Source organism: Zerene cesonia, chromosome 20 (assembly GCF_012273895.1).
Source record: "Zerene cesonia ecotype Mississippi chromosome 20, Zerene_cesonia_1.1, whole genome shotgun sequence".
In the NCBI taxonomy this organism is placed as follows: Eukaryota; Metazoa; Arthropoda; class Insecta; order Lepidoptera; family Pieridae; genus Zerene; species Zerene cesonia.
In genome coordinates, this window is record NC_052121.1 from 10,010,880 (window position 1) to 10,032,219 (window position 21,340).

General features: G+C 35.3%; 1 protein-coding gene across 1 annotated transcript in view; it reads right to left on the reverse strand.

The window, feature by feature from the left end:
- LOC119834893 (disintegrin and metalloproteinase domain-containing protein unc-71-like) overlaps positions 1–21,340 on the reverse strand; it is a 316,054-nt gene that overhangs the window by 42,055 nt on the left and 252,659 nt on the right. Inside the window, exon 8 of the mRNA XM_038359411.1 lies at positions 3,333–3,412. Within this exon, the coding sequence (XP_038215339.1) occupies positions 3,333–3,412 (80 nt within the window). The remainder of the gene's footprint in view (positions 1–3,332; positions 3,413–21,340) is intronic.

The window sequence follows — 21,340 nt, forward strand, 5'->3', positions numbered from 1 at the left end:
ATTCAGGAATCGCTCACGCTTATACCCCGTGCGGCATTAATCGCTAGCGCTTATAACTCGTGCCCACAACTCGATTCCGTCAGCCCGTTCGATCGACTTCATTAAAATCGATGTATAAACAAGTGAAGCGAGACAGAAGGCCGCTTTTGTGCTGCAATCAAATTTTTCGCGGCAATGCAATTTTTCAGTTAGTCACAATTTGGTCGGTTCGTCGATTTGGCCCGACATTCTATGCCTGGATGTTGGATAGTTTTTTCCAATATACTATATCAGTAAACTTAAACTCAAACATTTATTTATTCAATTAGACTTCTTATAGAAGCACTTTTGAATCGTCATAACATACTTTTAACATTTATCATCGGTTCGTAAAGCAGTTTCTACAGAGAAGAGCCGGCGAGAAACTCTGCAGTTACTAAAATTCATAAATAAAATAACGAATTCATACATCTCATAGTGTACTCACTTACGCAAAGAGAAAATAGAAAAGTGATTATCACAGTATTATTTTTATAATGTCCCGATTCAATTTCGTCGCAACTGTAGACAGTGAGTTAGTAATATAACCTCTATACACATAAAAATTAGTCCCTATATCCATTGGCTAGATCATCACGCGTAAACTACTCGACCGATTTCTTTGCAGCATTTGCTATTGTTAGTAGAAAGATCCTACAAACAAAAATGCTAAAGAAATATTAAACCATAGTCAGTATTGACTCAAAGCCCCTAAAAAAAAAAAAATTACAAACTTATGTACTATACTATGTGAACTAAAGTGACTTATGTATGGTCTGTATGTGGTCCAACTCAACCGATTTTGATGAAATTTGGCATTTTATGTGTAACTTGGTCCAACTTAAGATATAGGATAGTTTTTATTTCAATTAATTATCCCAATAATTTATAATCTTAATATTTTTAATTATTACTCAGCAACGCGTGGCCGGGTTTGCTAGTTAAATACTAAATTTATGGTAAAAATGTCGGATATACTGTACTTATCGAAAAAACAATGTCAATTAATAATTAATTGATTCACAGTGATTTAATTTATTTAATAATTCAATAAAGTGACTTATGTATGGTATGTATGTGGTAGTCGAGAACGCTTCGGAACGAATTGGGCCAGCTCGCACCGGGGAAGTACCACACCCCCACAGAAGACCGGCGTGAAATAGCATACTGCTGTGTTTCGTTCGGTGTGTGGGGGAGCCGGAGGCCCATGTCCTTTTCCTTACCCTTCCCAGTATTTTCCCTTATTCCTCTCGTCAATTCTATCTTCATCCTTTCCTATCTTTAAGTCGGCAATCCATCTGTAGAGGCGTTAGGTCTGCAATCGACCTTACACTTCTCCAAATATTCATAGACGGTGGCAGCGCTTACCATCAGGCGACCAACCAGCTCCATTGCCAACGATGGCAGAAAAAAAAACGAAATATGATTTTCTCCAATATATACAATTATTTAATACATTTTAATCGTGCCATTTTATAAAATTCCATGTAATAAATTTGCCAATAACTTACAAATTAATTATTAAATAAATGGAAAAACAAACTTTCACTTTACGATCTGTACAACCCCAAAACATATTGTACGTTGAACAATAAAATTACTTCGAATGAATTCAATAACCCATTGACAAGTTATGGATCCGTGATGGATAGAGACAGGTATACACTATATCTGTACGAGTGAGCGAGATGAATATATAGCCATTATCAGCGTTTGTTTAGATTTCGATATCGTTATATCGGATATTGCTAAGTGCATCTTTTATGTTAGGTGATTTATTGTCTGTATCAAATATACGAGGTAGATAATTGTCTGTTGAAAATAAATTGTTATTTTGATTTGTACGTTTATTATAATCTATATCTTTATATATGAAAAATCAGTGTCATGATGTATGTTCCCAATGAAATCTTCACCAACTCAACAGATTTTGATGAAATTTGGCATTTAATGTGTAATTTGGTCCAACTTAAGATGTAGGATAGCTTCTATTTCGATTAATTATCCCAATAATTTATAATCTAAATATTTTTAATTATTACTCAGCAACGAATGGCCGGGTATGCTAGTTAAATACTATATTTATGGTAAAAATGGCGGATATACTATACTTATAAAAAAGAAAATATAAATTTAATTTTATCAATAGCATTCGTAAATAACAAAATACAATTATTAAGGAGCCGAAATTTCATTAAAACCGTCAAATGAAACCGTAAAACCTTAAAAATATTAGGTTTGGTTGTTTTTAATTTTATAATTCAGAGCATATTATGGTTAATCCTTTCAAGATTTCCAATAAAAAAAAAGTGAACGCCCGTGTCCCCTACTGGGGTATGGGGCAGATGATGTTCATCTGTTTCACTGATCGATTTTCTTTACGGACGAGTAGGTGATCAGCCTTCTGTGTCCTGCCAGACCGAGACATTTTTTTTACGCGTCCCCACCGGGAATTGAACCCAGGACCCCTCGGTTCTACGCTCACGCGTTAACCACTGTGCCAAGGAGGCGGTCGATCTCCAATAGAATCCAGCTAAATTTCTTGTTCTAATTCCTCCAAGCATGCGGTAACGTGAACAACGTCAGCCACAGTATAAATATCAAGCAGCTTGGAAACTAAACCAAGTCAATAAAACAGTGACCGACGAACCATTGAAGCTAGAACTCTATTGAGATATTAACTTGTTTGATTTTCTTTTATTTATACATAAAGTGCTTTGTCTTGAATCGAATTTAATATAAAAGATTGAAAACTTTGAAATCAAAGTATTTTAACTGTTTTATCGCGTTATACTTGTAGTATAAAACGTTATTTATGGCACAGCATGACCCCGAACTCGGTAAAAAGTTTGAAACGTTAATGTACACTGATATTTTTAATATAATAAACAAACTGGAATAATCAAGTTTAAAAACACACTTTAGTGACAGAATCAACTACACATGCTATATATGCTCATATACAGAGTATACGTTTCATTTAATAATCATTTAAGCAATCTTAACATGAAATTATTGTATTGATCTTGATAATTTTACAATATTTGAATTAAATCTGTCCCTTTAATCGGGTTAAAGCCATAACATACATGTGAAATTTTATAAACAAGATCTCGCAAAATTAACTAAATATTTGACCGCTCGTGTTGACGCGGCACTCTCTGCTAACAGAAGTTACTGCGAGTTGCGACATCCGCTTGGAAAACTGTGTAGGTGTGCTGTTTCGAACGCCTGTAGGTTGTTTCCATACTGACCCATATTTGTACTGTGGTTCAGCCTTATCAACCCGATTGTAGGTTAGCCTAGGTACTTACGTGTTAAGCTCTAGATCCAATCTGAATTTATGGTTGAAGGCTTTGATGAGGAGCGATGTGCGATGGTAGTGCTTGCCAGTCTGGAACAAATAGCAATAGTTATATATCTGGTCTGTGTGAGAGAATTATTTTTAATATATTACAGTTACAAGTATTTAAGATTCATAGTTCTGTCGTTAGTTACCTATTTATAAATCTTTTTTTAAAACACCAACGACACCTCATTTTATTATCATTTTCAACACTATAAAAATTAATTTAACACTCTTAGTGTTGATAGAACATGGTTATTAGGTACATAAACAATATTCAATAAACAGACATTTACAACATTCCGGTAATTGTTGTACTATAATACATATACAATTTACACTTACGAGGCTACATTACGAATAATAACCCAGCACCGGACCGTCCGACCGCGCACCCGGAGCTCCGAACAAAAGCTTAACACGAACAAAAACGAAAAAAATCCACTCGCGCGACTTTGATTCAGAAACAATGGCATGTTTAAATTAAAATTTTCCCGAGTAAGACTTACGGGAATGAAGTGTGCGGGCATAATTGCGCAATCCGAGAGAAAACGGTTAAAGTACAACCCTTTCTAACTCGTTGACCCATTTCGCTAACTCCACCAAGGCTGTGTGGATTTTTTATTTGAAACACGTGCGAACATTGCTGAGTGGGACTTTCGAACGTATATGCGCAATGGACGAGTGGAGCCTGGTGCTAGTTTTGATGGGGGTTTCGATTCGATGCGAGAATTCTTTAAGCTTTATTGTGGTACTGACATTTCAGCTGTGGCTTCACAGTTGCAGTATGCAAGAATTTAAATAAAAAGAAAAGAATGTTCCAAATAGTATCTACCTAAATATATAATATTAAACATTGTGGGTTAAACATTATTTGAACAGAAACAATTTTCTTTGCTACGATAGAACCGACACGATACAGATCTGGGTGTAGTACGAAGTAGCTAGCTACGAGAACCATCGCTACGAAATATTACGAAGTAGCTACTAGCTACGAGAATCATATTGCTCATTTATAAGTACGTGCTACGTGTTTAAAATGATGTATTTAATATATTAAAATACGGGTTGAAGTTACGTTGACGTTGTATAGAAAAATGAATAATACTAAAAAAATACTATGTCAACGTTTAGAATTTTATTATCTTGTAGATTTATTGAGTCTTAATACTGTTATTAATTAACACATAAATTTCATTTGAATCTGTCGTAGGTATCTACCGTCAGAAAAGTTTAAATAGATAGCCACGTCATATAATAAAAAAATAAATCAGTAATAATCAATGACGTATCAAAAGAATAAATTGGTTGTACACTACCATTATTGTATTTTAAAACAACGACGGCCGCTTATAGGCTGCGCTCTTTGACTCTCGCGCATTAAACAGATTGCATCTCGCTCGCTCGCATTAAAAACCAGGCAATTGCCCGACTTTTGTATAGCCATTTTGGAGCGTATTAAACGTATCTATAACTTTCAAAACAATGTAAACTCACTTAATCCTTTATTTTTATCAGATATCAACTGCAATAACCTCATATATCTCGATTTACATGTACAAATCTGAACGTATATTTTAATATAGTCAATAAGCTTTTATTATTGGAAGACGATATTCCTGTATCCGTTTCTGTGATCCCATTTTATTATATTAAGACATAATTGCGTACCCAAAAATAAAGATGTACGGCGCTTCATATCTTACGATCATTTCTATAATAAGTTTTTCTATAATATAAAGACTTAGGTCCTCTGTAATCAAATATTTATTACAAAACTGATTTGTTAAACGGTTGATTACAATCCTACTAATATTATAAATGCGAAAGTTTGTAAGGATGTGTGTCTATTTGTTGCTCTTTCACGCAAAGACTACTGAACCGATTGAAACGCAATTTCGTACGTAGACGGCGGAAAAGCTGGAATAGCATATAGGCAACTTTTTATCCCGATATTCCTACGGGATACGGACTTACGCGGGTGAAACTGCGGGGCACAGCTAGTATTATAATAATTGCACACAATTTTAAGTTATAAAAAGTTAACTTTAAAAAAGGCGAGTGACACACTTTTTAAAACTGTTTTTTAAAATTGTTTTTTTTTTGTTTTGTACTAATGACATTATATTGCGATGCTCTCATTAAAGATACAGCATTTGTCATTGTATTTTTGGTAGGGAAAACGAATATTATTTTATAGTACTAATTACAATTATTTTCTACTAAAAGGTTCATTCATTCACACCCATAGATTCCAGGTTCTAAACTGGGGCCAAATAACAACAATTTGCAATCAAACATAAAAATTATTAGCAAAACCTACCGAGTAATCATAAAACCCAGCTAATATTGAGTCCAATTGACTAATTGACAATCAAACTGTATATTCGCTATGAGATACATATCCTGTATGTATTTTGATACGTTCTTGTATTTTTCTTTTTGCATTTCTTTATATTTGTTTAGTTGAAAAATTGGTTTCATATCCCTTTTACACATAAAAAGTCTTCAAAACACAAAAGTCACGCTATGCCCGCATCAATTTGAAAATCCAATTCTTATGATCCATAATAAAAACTAGGCTACAGCCCAAACAGACGAAAACAAATTTAAACGATTAACCGCGGGCCCTAGTCGTAAATACTCCTGACCTTTGAAATTTTAAAATAAACGTAGAGAGAATAAAGAAGGTTAAATCATTGATAAAGCACAATGGTAGAGCCCATGACGATTGCCAATATATACCTTGTGCTCATAACTCTTCAGAAATCACAACGAATTCGGTTTCTTTTCGAAAAACACTGAGCCACGGCAATAATTATGAGATTCCAGAGATCCTCTACACAATCAAATAAGAGCATTCAAAATTCAGCTAATATACGGCCATTGGAGTACCAATTTAACGGAATGAAAATTTAAGTCTCCATTATGAGAAATTGTCGAGTCCCATGCAAAACGTTGTTTTTAATATTGAAATATCTTTCTTCAGGTCCCCACCGACAGCAGTTCTTTTACGATATTACCTGCCTTTCATAATTTTTTCTTTTGCCAAGCTTGATTTATTTGCTTGTAAGAGTTTCATGTTTGTAAATATTAAATTAGCACTATGATGTTGTTCTGTCGTTTCATATAATTTGAGTTGCTTATAAAGGAGCCCATCGTAATAAAATGCGACATTGTACGAAAATAATAAGAAAATTCAAGGTATAAATAGTAGAAAATATTTTCATAATGTTATATAGATACATATCTACAAAGAAGACTAAATTCACACACTAACTTCAATCAAAGAGCATAAATTATTATTTTAAGATTCACTCTAATATAATATTGATTAAAGAAAAGACATGTGACAATCGGGTACAGATATGAAAACCTTAGCAGCCATTCAGGAGATTTTAAGTATTGCGTGCTTAAGTTATTGCATATTTTCAATACAAAGAATTCCGACTTCAAAACAAGGAGGAAGTTATCAATTCTTAAAGATGATTAATGGAGAAAGCTGATGCCTTCCACGTGGTCCCATTAAAATTTAGTTTAGTCCTGACAACTTGAAGACGGTTTAGATTATTGATGAAAATAATTATTCTAGCTCAGACGACTTTCGCAAACGCAAAGCAGTTTAATCTATTCCCCGTGTGCAGTGAACCTTCCCTCCGCCATATCGCTGCTCAGCAAATAAAACGAAATGGCGACCACATCAGACACCAACCCGAACTTATGTTTACACGACCTTTTGCATAACACAATTTGCCGAGTACCATCGAAGGACACGCGCTAATCTGGACGAAGGGTGAACTTTTATCAAATTAAGAGCTTCATTTCATGACCCAGACTGAAATCGACGGTTACACCATAATATGATAATGGCATCTACGCCGCGTCCAGTTTTTAACCGAATTATGAATATAACGTGAACGGTGCGCGACGATAATTCGATTTTGGAAAATTTACATGGAACGCTGTAGAGGACGCAAATTTTAATAGTGGTTAAGTCACGGATCGATGGTTTTTAGATTATTGTATCGACCGCAATAGTTTTGCTTGGTATTGTGGATTATTTCTGAGCTCTATCATGATCGACAAATATAGATCTGTTATTTGTAAGGATGTCCGTTTTTTTCTTTTTGAGTTAAGCTACCAATTCAATAATAACAAAACAACTGTCTTTGCACAAAACATTTCCCAGTTAAATACCTTAACGAGAGGCTAATATAAGCGACTATTACCGTTTAGCTTGGTGTCGTCATAGCCTAATTTAAAATGAACGCCATAACACTTTTATAATTAAAAATATCGCAGACGACGGCGCAAGACTTAAAGTGAAGTAATCCGAGAAAGCTCGGTGCTATAAGTCCCAAGATATCCGCCCTTAATTGTTCTCATCATAGCCTTTATCCAGTTTTATCTCATCTTTATAAACTCGCAGTTCGCAGTGATACCGGTGAATTACTGTTGTATCCATACTTGCGGTGAGAAAATTTATGTTACCACCGACTGGAATGTCTGAATACATACGTATTGCAATGGGAAAATTGGCCCGAGAGTACCCACGTGGTTAAAAGGTGCTGGGTTGGTTTCCTAGTTAAATTGGTTAAATACTATGTTTCACTAATAGTCTCTTCTATTTAGAAGGATCGAAAACAAACTGTGGCTCAAAATTATTAAGTCTTTGTATATACAGCACAATTAAACAGAATTTAATTCATTGGCAACAGACAGTTACCAAACCATACCTTGTTGTGAAATTTTCGCTCTTTGGCAATTACATTATTGTCCATGTAGGTATTTAAATTGAATCGAGCTACATTTGGAGTCGATAACAATGTCTTTTCAACCGACTTCAGAAATGGAGGAGACGCCTGGCAGCCGAGGATAGACTGAATTTTACAATTAGGGCTTCCACTTCTGGACTCAAGTCCATTGACGTTATAAAGTATACCGTAAGTGAGCAATAACTATTATGGCATTTGGATACTGAAATATAGAACACATCTACAGCTTACACCTAAAGTGACCACGTAAATAATTATTCTTATATAAAAACGTGTTAGAAAGCCTGGCGGTGGACCGTTAAAACAAATTAAGAGAGTAGTTATATGTTTTTCCGAAATTACACATTTTCAATTCTTTAAAAACAGTATTTAGTTATCGTTACATTTTAGTGTAAGCAACATATCAATAACCATAGGCAGTTGTTAAAAATTCATAAGTTATCATAAATGAATACAACCGTTTTCTTTATTTAATCTTCTCATGATTTCACATACACTTCTCTTCAATGATGACATTATAAAACTTAAATCAAATCAAATCCGAATTCACGAAGCACAATTGTTACCTATTTACGCTGAAATCTTTCCAAATAACAAAAAAAGAGTAGACAATGTATTTGACGCAACACAGCGTACGTGGCAGATGCGTACAGCGGACCCGGCGAAGCGTTTACGGAGCGATATTCGCTCCACTGATTGCCTTATTGAAAAGGTTTCTTGTCTTCGCTTGTCGAGAATTTAGAAGATGAATACTATATATATTTTTAAACTGCTCCCTCGTTTTATATGCTTGCATTGTGATTCATCCGATATCCTACTTCGTACTATCCTACTAATCCTACTAATATTATAAATGTGAAAGTTTGTAAGTATGTGTGCGTGTTTGTTGCTCTTTCACGCAAAAACTACTGAACCGATTGCAATGAAATTTGGTACTTAGTCACCTGGATAACTGGAATAACATACAGGCAACTTTTTATCTCGATATTCCTACGGGATACGGACTTACGCGGGTGACACCGCGGGGCGCAGTACTATATATTTTTAAACTGCTCCCTCGTTTCTATGTACTTACATTGTTAGATTCATCCGATTGTTTTTATAAAGAGCACTCCTGTCCGTTACCTACACACAAGAAAATCTTCCGCCATTAAATTTCGCACTCCTATAAGCGTTATTTACTAGGAAACCTGCTGTAAACTTTAAAAGAACCGCAGATTTTTCCAAAGTTTATCTGAAAAATGAAGCAAGCCGCGCGTTTTCCATTCATTATGAAACTTTAGCTGGCGAGTTTGCCAAGTGTATACTCGCAGATAGATTTATAAGAAAAACTTTCAAATAAAAAGCTTCGCTGCTGACTGTACAGTGCTGTTTATGCTGTTAAAAGAGGATATTTAAACTTCTTCTTCTTAAATGATTAAAGGAATGTGGATTGTGTTTATAATGCACCAGCCAGGGGCCTGGATTTGCATGGTTGAAATTGACAATAGATTTCCGGGGTGCAAGCCTTATCTTCGTACCAAATTTCATCCAAATCGCTAGGGTTTTTAAGTAAATAAAAGACAAATAGAAGCAGCAAGACAGCTCGAAATTGGCAAGTTGCTCTCATAATAATTTTTTATATGGCAGAGCAAGCAAAGGAGCAGATGGGCCACCTGGTCAAGTGGTCATGGTCAAGTGGTCACCACAGCCCAATAACGCTTGCAACACTAGAGGTTTTACAGATGCTTTGCCGGCCTTTCAGGGACATATACGCTCTTTTCTTGAAGGCCCCAATGTCGTAATTGTTCGAGAACACCGTAGCTGGTAAATCGTTCCAAAGCTTCACCGTACGCGGAAATAAGTTGCAGGTGAAGCGTACGGTGGTGGACCTTAATATTATATCATGAGAATATCATCCGTTCTTAATTCCCTTCGAAAAATCGTGATCACCAATGGTCAAGCCTCGACCAGGAACGCTCGCCGTACCGTATTCCACGGTCTGTGGCATTCACAACGGTCGCAGTAATTAAGGTACCGATACAGTTAAGTATGTGTGCAATAACACGCGTCGGTCATTACTTCCCGAGAGCGATACGACCACACTGCGGCGCAATGGTTAATGAATAAAATTGAATTCACGTTATCGCCGGCCAACAGTTCAGCGTGATCGAGGCGTGATTGTTTGTTTATTGATATATTGTAGTGATTGATATGTAAGAGTGTCGCACGTACAGTGTATAGTGTATTTACTAACAAATAATAGCCATATCCCTTAGGCTCATATGTCTCTCCTTACCCTTCCCATTGTTTTCCTTTATTCCTCTAATCAATCCCTTTCCAATTTGAAGTCGGCAATCCATTTGGAGAGGTGTAAGGTCGGCAAACGACGTTACGCCTCCCAAATGTTCATGGGCTTGCCACCAGGCGGACCACCAGCTCCATTGCCGATGGAGAAATAAAAAATAGCAATACATGTGATACATTTTGTTATAAGTAACGTAAGGTAATAATCACATTAATAAAATTCTAACAATTTGAACAATAGTATTTTCTTGTGTTTGGTTTTACGCGAGTATTATACATTTAGAAATTAAAAACTTTTCAACGGATTTTAAACGCGATTTATTCATTATATTATTAACCCGACGTTTCGAACACTTTACAGCGAGCGTGGTCACGGGGAGACAGAAGGAGACAGATGAGACACGGGGAGAGATTAAATCGGGTTAATAATATAATGAATAAATCGCGTTTGAAATCCGTTGAAAAGTTTTTAATTTCTAAATTTGAACAATGTTTATGGATTAGGAACAATCGCGGGGCGCAGCTACCATTTTATATTAATACTAGCTGCGCCCCGCGATTTCACCCGCGTAAGTCCATATCCCGTAAGAATATCGGGATAAAAAGTTGCCTATATGTTATTCCAGTTATCGAGCTGTCAACGTACCAAATTTCATTGCAATCGGTTCAATAGTTTTAGCGTGAAAGAGCAATAAACACACACACATCATTACAAACTTTCGCATTTATAATATTAGTAGGATTCCCACCCTCTTCGCTATTAACTCAACGAATCTATAAACGAATCTGTCATCAAACAAATGGAACAGCTGTCTCATAATCCTCAAATGTTTAGGGTTTTCAATTTCTAGCCGGCACAAAAAGGCGAGCTCTCTCGGGAGATGCATTACTTCCCGGAATCTCGCCGGGCGCGGACAAAACGTTTTGCGTAAACGCCTCGACGTTTACGGCACACCCGTGGCACACGAAAAATTGTACAAAACACACACCGGGAGCTGGTTGCGGGTTTCGTTTGGGTATTTGATTTTAAAATTTAAATGAGTCAAAATTTTTAACGCTCTTGAAAATGTGAGTTGATGCAATATCTACTAGCACATATTGTAGATAACTTCTTATTGATAAATAAACCAAATAAGTCACCATAGGTAGTTTAATGTTGATTAATTTATTAAATATCTATTGTTTCAAGGTGCGATGGTTTATATTTGAGTGAATTTTCCTATCTATTATACGATATTTCCTCCACATCCGTTATCAAAACTATATAAAAAGTTCGAAAAACTAGCTTATTTATAAAAAAAGTTCGAAAAACTAGCTTATTTAATATATCTATACTATATGTATGCGGTATCCACCACCAGCTCTCGGCGTACGACATTTTGGGCGACGTAAAGGCGACCCCGGATGATTTGTGGGCAGCGACAGAACGGTGCAGCACGGATTTATGTAAGAGTCGTGCTCTGTCGCCCGCGTGATTGATAGCCCCGCGGCGGACACTCGAATATTTGCCTAATTCTCTAGCAATTACGGTTGAAATTATGTTTCGCTTTATTGTTTTTTTTTTATTAGTCCACAGGTGAACGATATGACTTATTGGGCATCTTTTTTGATTTTAAAAGGCGTCAGGGCAACTATTATATTGGACGGCCATGCGTAGATTGGATTTTGTTTAAAGTGCAAATTCATGAATAATTAATATTTTTATGCAGAATAAAATTTTTTAAGAATTGGAAAAAAATCGATCACGAGGTGAAATTTTGTTCTATTCTTTTCTTTCTCATTTATAAAGCATTTGTATGCAAGAACTAAAAATTTAAATAAAAATAGAGAGTAGATGGTACTCGTCATATCAAGACACTAGTTTGTTTGTAATATATTTATACCTCTTAACGTTGCAATGTAGGATACATCAAAACTGTTAAATGCTAAAAAAAAGCTAGGATGTTAAAAGAATACCTATGAAATATATCTAAAAAGCTGTCTCTAACGTTATATTAACCATACCAGGCAAAACGAATACATATTTTTTAAAATCATTATAGTACACAATGTAAAAAATATATACGCAATATCAAATGTAACAAGAAAATATATAAGCAAAAAGATCCATTCCCAACATACATCTTTGGAACGGCCCAGGTCCGTGCAAGAATCACGTGCGAACGCAAAAAATCTAGCCATCAACACTAGAGGTTATAAAGATAAAGCAGATAGCCGGTTGAATGGGGAAAATATATTTCCCCACTTAACCCAGCCGCGTATTAAAACAGCACTTTGTGTTGTGGTTCTCCCCGCATTCGCTGGGCCGTAATGCGTTAGAGGAAAAAACGTTAAATGCCTAGTTGAGATCTTCCCTCCGGTTGGGAAATAGTGGTTATTTTTTTCACTTAGACACAACGCTTATATTGCGGTAGTTATTTAGTAATATAAATTTTACGTAGAGGAAATCCTTTTACATTAATCTTGAAGCATATTAGATTTGTGCTTTTTAAGAACAAAAATTAGATTGATTTGAAAAATTCGTATAATTACAGAATATATCTGTAATTATTAGAAACTAGCTGCGTCCCGCTGTTTCACCCGCGTAAGTCCGTATCTCGTAGGAATATCGGGATAAAAAGATGCCTATATATTATTCCAGTAGTCCAGCTATTTACGTACCAAATTTCATTGCAATCGGTTCAGTAGTTTTTGCGTGAAAGAGTAACAAACACACACACATTCTTACAAACTTTCGCGTTTATAATATTAGTAGGATAGTTTCCTAATGCTTAGGGTAAATGGATATAATAATCAAGGCCAGGCCATAAGTCAATATTAATTATAACATAATAAGTTATTTTCAACAATTTATTTAATTTTAAAACATTCTATAAACGCAAAAGGTGGCAATGAAAATAAAATAAGTTGCGTAATATGCGTTAAAATTTATTAAAATCTGATCAAATTCATTATTAACGATTTATCCACCAATCACTGTCAAATATCTTTAGTACAACGGCGTGAGTGTACATTCGGTATAAAAAAACATATAAAACAAAATCTAATCGATTTAATATAAAATAACTTAACAATTTAAATATATCACATAATTTTTTAATCGCAGGTATCAATATCGTTCAACATCCCCCAATTTATAAAAGAAACGCGACCCAAAAGGCGCATTCGATACACAACCAATTTACCCAATTGCCGCCGACCTGGTAATTTTTTTTCCCGCCAAAATTCCCGGCGTCTCGAGAAAACCGCAAGTCATTGTTTACGGAAGTCCACCGGATAATAGTACCGCTTTTGATATACAACCTCTTTCGCTAATTAAAAACATTGGTCCCCCACCTAAGGGCTGAATCAGATGTGATTCGGATAATTTTGTATTTTTATTAAAGGTATTTTATTACCTGATACGATTCAGTATAATTAACGATGTTCAGACTTACCTGTTAGGTTAATGCCTCTGTTTTTATTACCTATCATATATCATTATCTGTTTTCTCCTGTAATTAAATTATGTGTAATTGTTTACTTCCATAAAAATAGAGTAAAAAATTAGAACTTTTAACCCCTGATGCAAAAAGAGGGATAGAGTTATTAGTTTGACGTCGATTAATTTATGTGTGTATGTGTGTGTCCATGGTATAGTAGGTCTCAAAGGGATGGACCGATTTCCATGTGATTCGAACATTAGAAAGACAGATTCCATACGGCGGTTCTAAGTTATATTTCGTTGATATCGGTGAAGCAGTGTAAATACATATCCAAAATTATCTAAGGCCCTTTTCTTCTTCTTCTTCTTCTCAGCCTTTGTCTGTCTACTGCTGGACGTAGGCCTCTCCTGTGGCACGCCATTTGGCCCGATCAAAAGTTTCATGCTGCCAGTTTTTGCCTGCTACATTTTGTATGTCATCACTCCACCGAGTCACCGGGCGCCCTACGCTACGGTTGCCGAACCCTTTTAGCATACGATTGCTCGATCAAGTGCTTGATGCGTGCCAGTATAATCGTTAAATGACAATCAATTGGGTCGGTATTTTAATTTAATTTAATTTTAAAAACGTATTTCATATCCCTACATCTATGGTTACTATTTGAATTGTTAACCTCTAATATTACCCTTCCATAACTACTCCAAAAAGGATTCGAAACAATTATTTCAAAGTTTATTTTCGATTCATTAATTATATTCCAAACTCGTCTGAAACCTCCACCGTACGCTCAATTCACGATAAGATAACACAGTCCTAAAATACGAAATACCCATTTATCCATAGATCACCGCACAACCACATAAAATCCACCGCATTTCTCGTGTATCATATTAAAATCGCATCAAACGACTGCCCAATCCGAGCCATTATTTGCCCGTAAACTCGACCTATCCTATACAAACCAGCCCGTGTAAATATAAGTACTGACGCTTTCGGCGAAAATGGGCCGAATTATGTACCTTCGTAAAGTTCCCAGGCTGTCCTTTTTGGGGGTATGCTATCGACTGACGCAAAGCATGGGACGGGTCGTAAGAGTTACCGACGCTTGTCTCAAACGTTTAATCAAATAGAGACTTTATGTGTATCGAATTAGAAGGTTTATTTTTCAAGTTAACAACGACACTTTCTATTTGGAATGTTAATATTTTAGCTGTGTAACATGTGAATTTAAGAAATAGTTAGATAAAATTTGAATAGAATATGGACTCAGAGAAACTTTATAGTTTTAAAAATACATCCACGCGCGTAGGCAGATTTTAGTGTTGGAGAGGTAAAAGTATATGAAATAACCCTTATAATTTATAAGCTACTTGCTACTAAAGCAATTTCAATAGTTGCTAAAATGAACACAGTGAAGCTGGAACTTATATATAAACAAATTTTCGCATTTATACTGATTTAATAATGATTTGTTTAAGCTATCTAAGAACCGATAAAAATTTGATTATGTCACAAAATAGATAAATTCCCACCATATTAAACATACTTCTACATACTTATTTATGTAATATAAAAAATCCATATCCTTATTGCACAATCATCCCATCACTGAGCAGACATCCCTCAAGCACAATCGTAAAAAGCTTACACCTTAACGACGCTTCGAAGACGATAAAAACTTTTTTATAACGATCGTCTTTCGGACCTAGTTAAAAGTTTCCCCATTGGCCATTGTTTCTTTTAAAAACGTAACAATATCCGATGTGAATAAATACATAATGTATTTATTTGGAAAGCGCAGAGGTGCAGGTAATTAATTACATTGATAACAGCATAAAATTGGTTTTTAATCCTTTACTTTTCGATGTAATAAAGTAATGGACAATATTTATGTGCTTCCGTTTATCGTGCGAACAATATTGTGTTTCATTTATTATCCTGTCATAGCGTTGTCACGGAAATATATTGTTTTTATTTATATCAACTTTAGTGTGTATTTATTGTTATATAGTAGTACTAGCTGCGCCCCGCGGTTTCGCCCGCGTAAGTCCGTATCCCATAGGAATATCGGGATAAATTGTTGCTTTTATGTTATTCTAGTTGTCCAGCTGTCTGCGTACCAAATTTCATTGTAATCGGTTCAGTAGTCTTTGAAAGAGCAACAAACACACACACATCCTTACAGACTTTCGCATTTATAATATTAGTAGGATTAGTAGGATAGTTTTCTTTAATTTACTCAGGCTCGCATAAAATAAAATAATCCATTCTTACAAAAACGTCACTGACGTGCAGGTAGGATTCTAAAATGCGAACAAATGACATTAATTTCCTATCATATATATTACTAGCTATTGCCCGCCGTTCCGCTTGCGTTAAATTCGGAGATGTTATTGTTATTATACATATAAACCTTCTTTTTGAATCACTCTATCTATAAAAAAAAACAAAACAAAACATCAAAAGCCATTGTACAGTTGTAGAGATCTAAGCATACATACATAGAGACAGACGCGGGAAGCGAGTTTGCTTTATCCTATGTAGCGATAAGAATCCCGCCATTAACAATTGAGACTTCCTATGTTTCGGTAACGCCGGTTAATAAGCGTTTGCGCCCTAAAAACTATAGACATAATAAAATAAAATAAAAACTTCCTAAATATATAAATTTTTATCGCTTTCTTAAAGCCCGGGCGACAAACATTATCTAAAACCGAAGCGTCGACGTTTTCAACAATTTTAACATAGAACAAGCATGGTACACGAGCGTTCATGTAAAACATTATTAAAACCGGTTAAGTTCTCATTTCGAGCGTTTCAATAATGTATGAACCGATAACTGAAGTGCCGCTAAGGCGTTGCTAGAAAATGCAACTGACATATAACTGTGTTTAAAACCAAATATTTTTTTTTATTTTTGGGGCTGATTTTTCAATCCTTACTTAGAGAAAAACAACCATTTCAAAATGTGTCAATTGTCCGTCGTTTGACATTTGACAGGTGACATTTTTATATTATAATTGCGTTATAATACTTTCTTTATTCGATGGAAAAGTTTTTAATAATTTATGCAAACTGCCACATGATTATCAAATGTTGAATGTTACCAAATATGTTATTTGTGTACCAAATAATATAAAATGAACAGTAAGTTTGTTTGATCGCAGTAATCACAGGAACGAATTAAAAAATTAATTTTGTGTTCTGTTGTCCATTTATTGAGGTTGGTTTTAGCCTATATAACATCAGGTACTACGTGACTAAAGTCGTGTGGCACAGTTAGTAAGAAAATATATGTAATCGACTTTAAAATTTAACAAGTACTCCCCTTTAGTCAACTTTAACTTCGTTGGTAAAACATTAAACTGAAGATTGTTATAGGCGAGTAATGCAGCAAGTTCGGAAACTACTCTCGCCTTTGAATTGCATCCGCGGAAACAAAAGCTGTTGCGACAAGCAGTTATTATTATTTATCAAAAACACTTTAAGTGGTGGCGGTTCAACGTGTAGGAGTTCCCCGTTTGTCCCCGGCTTAAGCGGGAATTCGAGACTAAGAGATTGCCAGAAATAAATTGACTTTTCAAATTATCTGCACATTATTATATCACCATTGATTGAAACGGTGAAGGAAAATATCGCGATTCAACTGTGTGCAGTTAGTTATTTGTATACCTGACATTAAAATGACAATTCCAATCGAAATATCGTAAAAACCATCCCATTTTCCACTGTATACAAGCAACTTAATATAACAGAGCCATCGAGTGCCAATAAACCATGTCGATTCTCACAATCACATCTCAGTTGACAGAGGCCGTACAAACACCTTCCGTTTGCGCAAACACGCGTCCATTGCACAAACATGATCTTACGTGTGGATGGAGCTTAAGGTACAGAATATAAAAACACATTTCACGGGGCTATTGTTTTGCGTTTACGAGTGTGAAAGAAATCAATTGGTTAGCTTGTATGGATAATAGATATTAGTTATGAAATACTGTATAAATAATATATTTAACACATACGTTCTGTTGTATTTTTGTTTACCAATGCGCGATTATAAAAGTTAAAAGAAAAAAAAAGAAAAAATAACAAAATATTGAATGTTTTTTTTTTTATGGTATATGCTATATCACCTGGTGTAAAACGAACCACGCCGCCCATAAGCACCCGCTCCGCAAGGAAGTGACTGTGTTGCTGTCCTCAAATGTTTTCAAAAATATGTTAGGAAAAAAATATTTGACGCGGTCATGTGAATAAAATCCGTAAGTGCCGTCAATCTGCCATGTAACAATATTTATCCGCGACACCACTCAGAAACTGTTCAAGTCAAAACACAACGTGAAGACAAAGTAAATTATCGACGACGTGAGAGTCCATTTCAGCGACGAGGCGCGTGCCAAGGGAAAATCGTTGCTACATCCAAGCGGTTGAGTTTAAACTCGCGCGATCGCGATAATGCACTTGGAATGATTTACAGTGTATGGCGATGAAAAATTGTGGCCGCCCGTCGCAAATCATACGAACGCCTATACCTACCTCGTACTATGACGGCAGGTCTCTCGCCAATGGAGTATTGATGGGCCAATTTTGCCGCGATGGATATACTCTGCCCATTTGTCCGATGGCCATAAATAAACGGGACTTAGAACAATAGTGATATATCAAAATCGTGTCATATCGCCACAATTTTGTTGTGCGATCCGTTTTTTTTAGATTGCAGCTGATATCGTTGCTTTAAACCGAATCAATTATTATTTATGCAATTTCGAAGGCATAAGATATTATCACCAGAATGTCTTTCAAATGTAGATATGTACTTATGGTTGTATACTATATACTTCAGAAAAGAAAATTGACATTGCAAAAGCATATCTTTTGCAATGCCAGTGTACGTTCTAATTAAAGAATCTACTCACTACTTCCTTATTATGCAAATACTTTAAAAATTTATATTTCCATTTGGAATAAATCTATTCGTGCATTTTTTCGCGTATTCTTTACTGTGCACTCTAGCGTTATCCAGAATAATAAGCTAAATAATTATGTATGTATTATGTCACTCGAACAAGATGGTACTACGCTTCATTATTAAAAGTTTTGACAAAGCATTCAATTATGAGCGATTCGAACAATAAACTTGAAGCAAAGATCTAACGATACGGCATCAATTTAGGGCAGAACCTGATTAAAAGTTACGAGTGCATGCCCATTGATACTCTGTGCGGATTCAAGAGAGATCTCGAGTAGTCATAAACTACTTATTGGCTTGTGAACGCGGATCTTTCTTGTGGTTTCGTAAACTTTGTGAATTTTTTCAGTTCACGCGACGGGCGCTACGGATATTTGGTAATCAGTAGTGAGTGTGAAAGTTTTATATTATATTTTTAGCTTTCCACCTGCGGTTTCACCCGCGTGGAATTCGGTTATATCGCTTTCATCCCCTATTTTAATCCCTTCTACCTTTTTTCGCGATAAAAAGTATCCTATGTCCTTTCCCAAGGTCAGTTCTATCTTCATACCAAATTTCACCAAAATCGGCTCAGTGGTTTAGGCGTGAAAGCGTAACAGACAGACAGACGGAGATATTTTCGCATTTATAATATTATAGTGGGGATGTATACCTGAATGCAAAGGGATATGCCGTATAAGCTAAGGCAGTCCATCTCTTTTTATACGTTTTTTATTGCAATAAAGTTGTTTTCATTCAAGTCTGTTAGGATGGGATGACATTGAATACACCATCCATTTATACCCACCAAATACACCTATTACACCCAAAAAATAGTACGCAGAGTTCAGTTATAATTGAATCTTTATGCCCTCAGTATTTCAGTCTGAATACTACTCGTTATTTAATTTCAACTTATCTCCGTAACATTATCCTCATTCTTGCTTAACATTCTGATTATTTTTCGAATAAAAACACTGTCGTAATCTACATATGAACCAGTTTATCTAAGGCTGACAAAGATAGATAAATATTTCGGACAAACAGCCAAATGTTGCAATAAATTTTCATCCCTTCATTTCACGTATAAGCCGCATTTTGACGCAAACAGACACACATACACACACTCAAATATTATTCAAGATGGATATAGTTTCGCTGCATATCATGCACAGCGGGCCGGGGGATTCCCAGCGGTGTATAAGATGTGATAAATTCAACTGAGACTCTATTTTATCGCGCACTAAGCTGCGTGTTGGGTGGTGCACCAACTGGATTTATACACTTAGCCGAGAGTGCATATTTACCTCCACTGAATTTATCATCAGATTGCGGCAACGTTTATTACGCGTCAGAGCTTAACGCGCATGTTTCGAAAGCTTAGCACTTATTTTATGATAAGAAATCTTGTTTTCGGATTGTCATAAATGCAAAATTGCCTTTAATGTTTTATTGTGATTGCTCGTATCAACGGAATTCCAAAAATGAGGTTCTCGATTTTACAGGGTTTTGTGTTTGTTAATACAGAACTTTCGATTGTGCGAAATGTTGACTCAATATTTTTTTGTTGTTTTTTAATTCATCGGAAAGATGGAATCTCCCCTGGCATTTAAATATAGTCTAGTTTTGGCGACTTGAAGGCGATCAGTTCTTTGTTAACCATTATTATTTTGTTGATGAGTTATTTATTTATTTCAAAAATACAGTAGTACAAAAAGCAATACAAAGAATTGTTTATGTATTAGTCTACTATAAAAGATAATATTCTTATTTCGAATTGAAATTTAAAAGGTCAAAGACGCGAACCAATTGCGACAAAGCGGTCTCGAATCTCGCAAAGAACATTCACGTGGAACCCTTATGGGTTGTATACGTATCGTTATTTTTTTTTTGAAAAACATCGCAAACTCCGAACACGGTAACTAGTTCGGTAGTGAGCTTGTCTAAAACTTGGCCGTAGCATTTATTATGTATCACTTTTCCTGAAACTTATAAGTGACTTTAACTTTTAGTCTGTCTGTACACACTGAATTTTTATAAGAGCCTTTGATATGCCGGGTTTCAGAAGTTCTCTCTGAACAACTTTGTTTTAGTTTTAATAATTCACTGTTTCGCTTTTTTTTAATTTTTCTATTTAATCTAGGTAGGTAAATGTATATACGCTCTACTTTGAACCTTCTGCTTGTAGAATATTTTTTTAAATTGATAACATAAAGCTATAAAGTTTCTTTGTTTGTTTGAACGCGCTGATCTCATGAACTACTAGATAGATGCCAATAAAAGTATTTTGTTTCAGTGTTTAAGTGTAGAAATAAAAAGGCAAAAAATCACATATTATTTTAACTTGTAAACCTCGCGATAAGCAAAAGGTACGCAAGGCCTTAAGCTCTCGAGGAAGTCTTGTAACTTCAAGTGCTTAAGGTGAAATACTTTGTTATGGATCCAATAATGACCGTCTAATCAATTTGTTCAAAGTTATCTAAAAAAGGTACCGACAAAATAAAAAGAACGCCCAAAATTTCCATCGATATTTCGATAT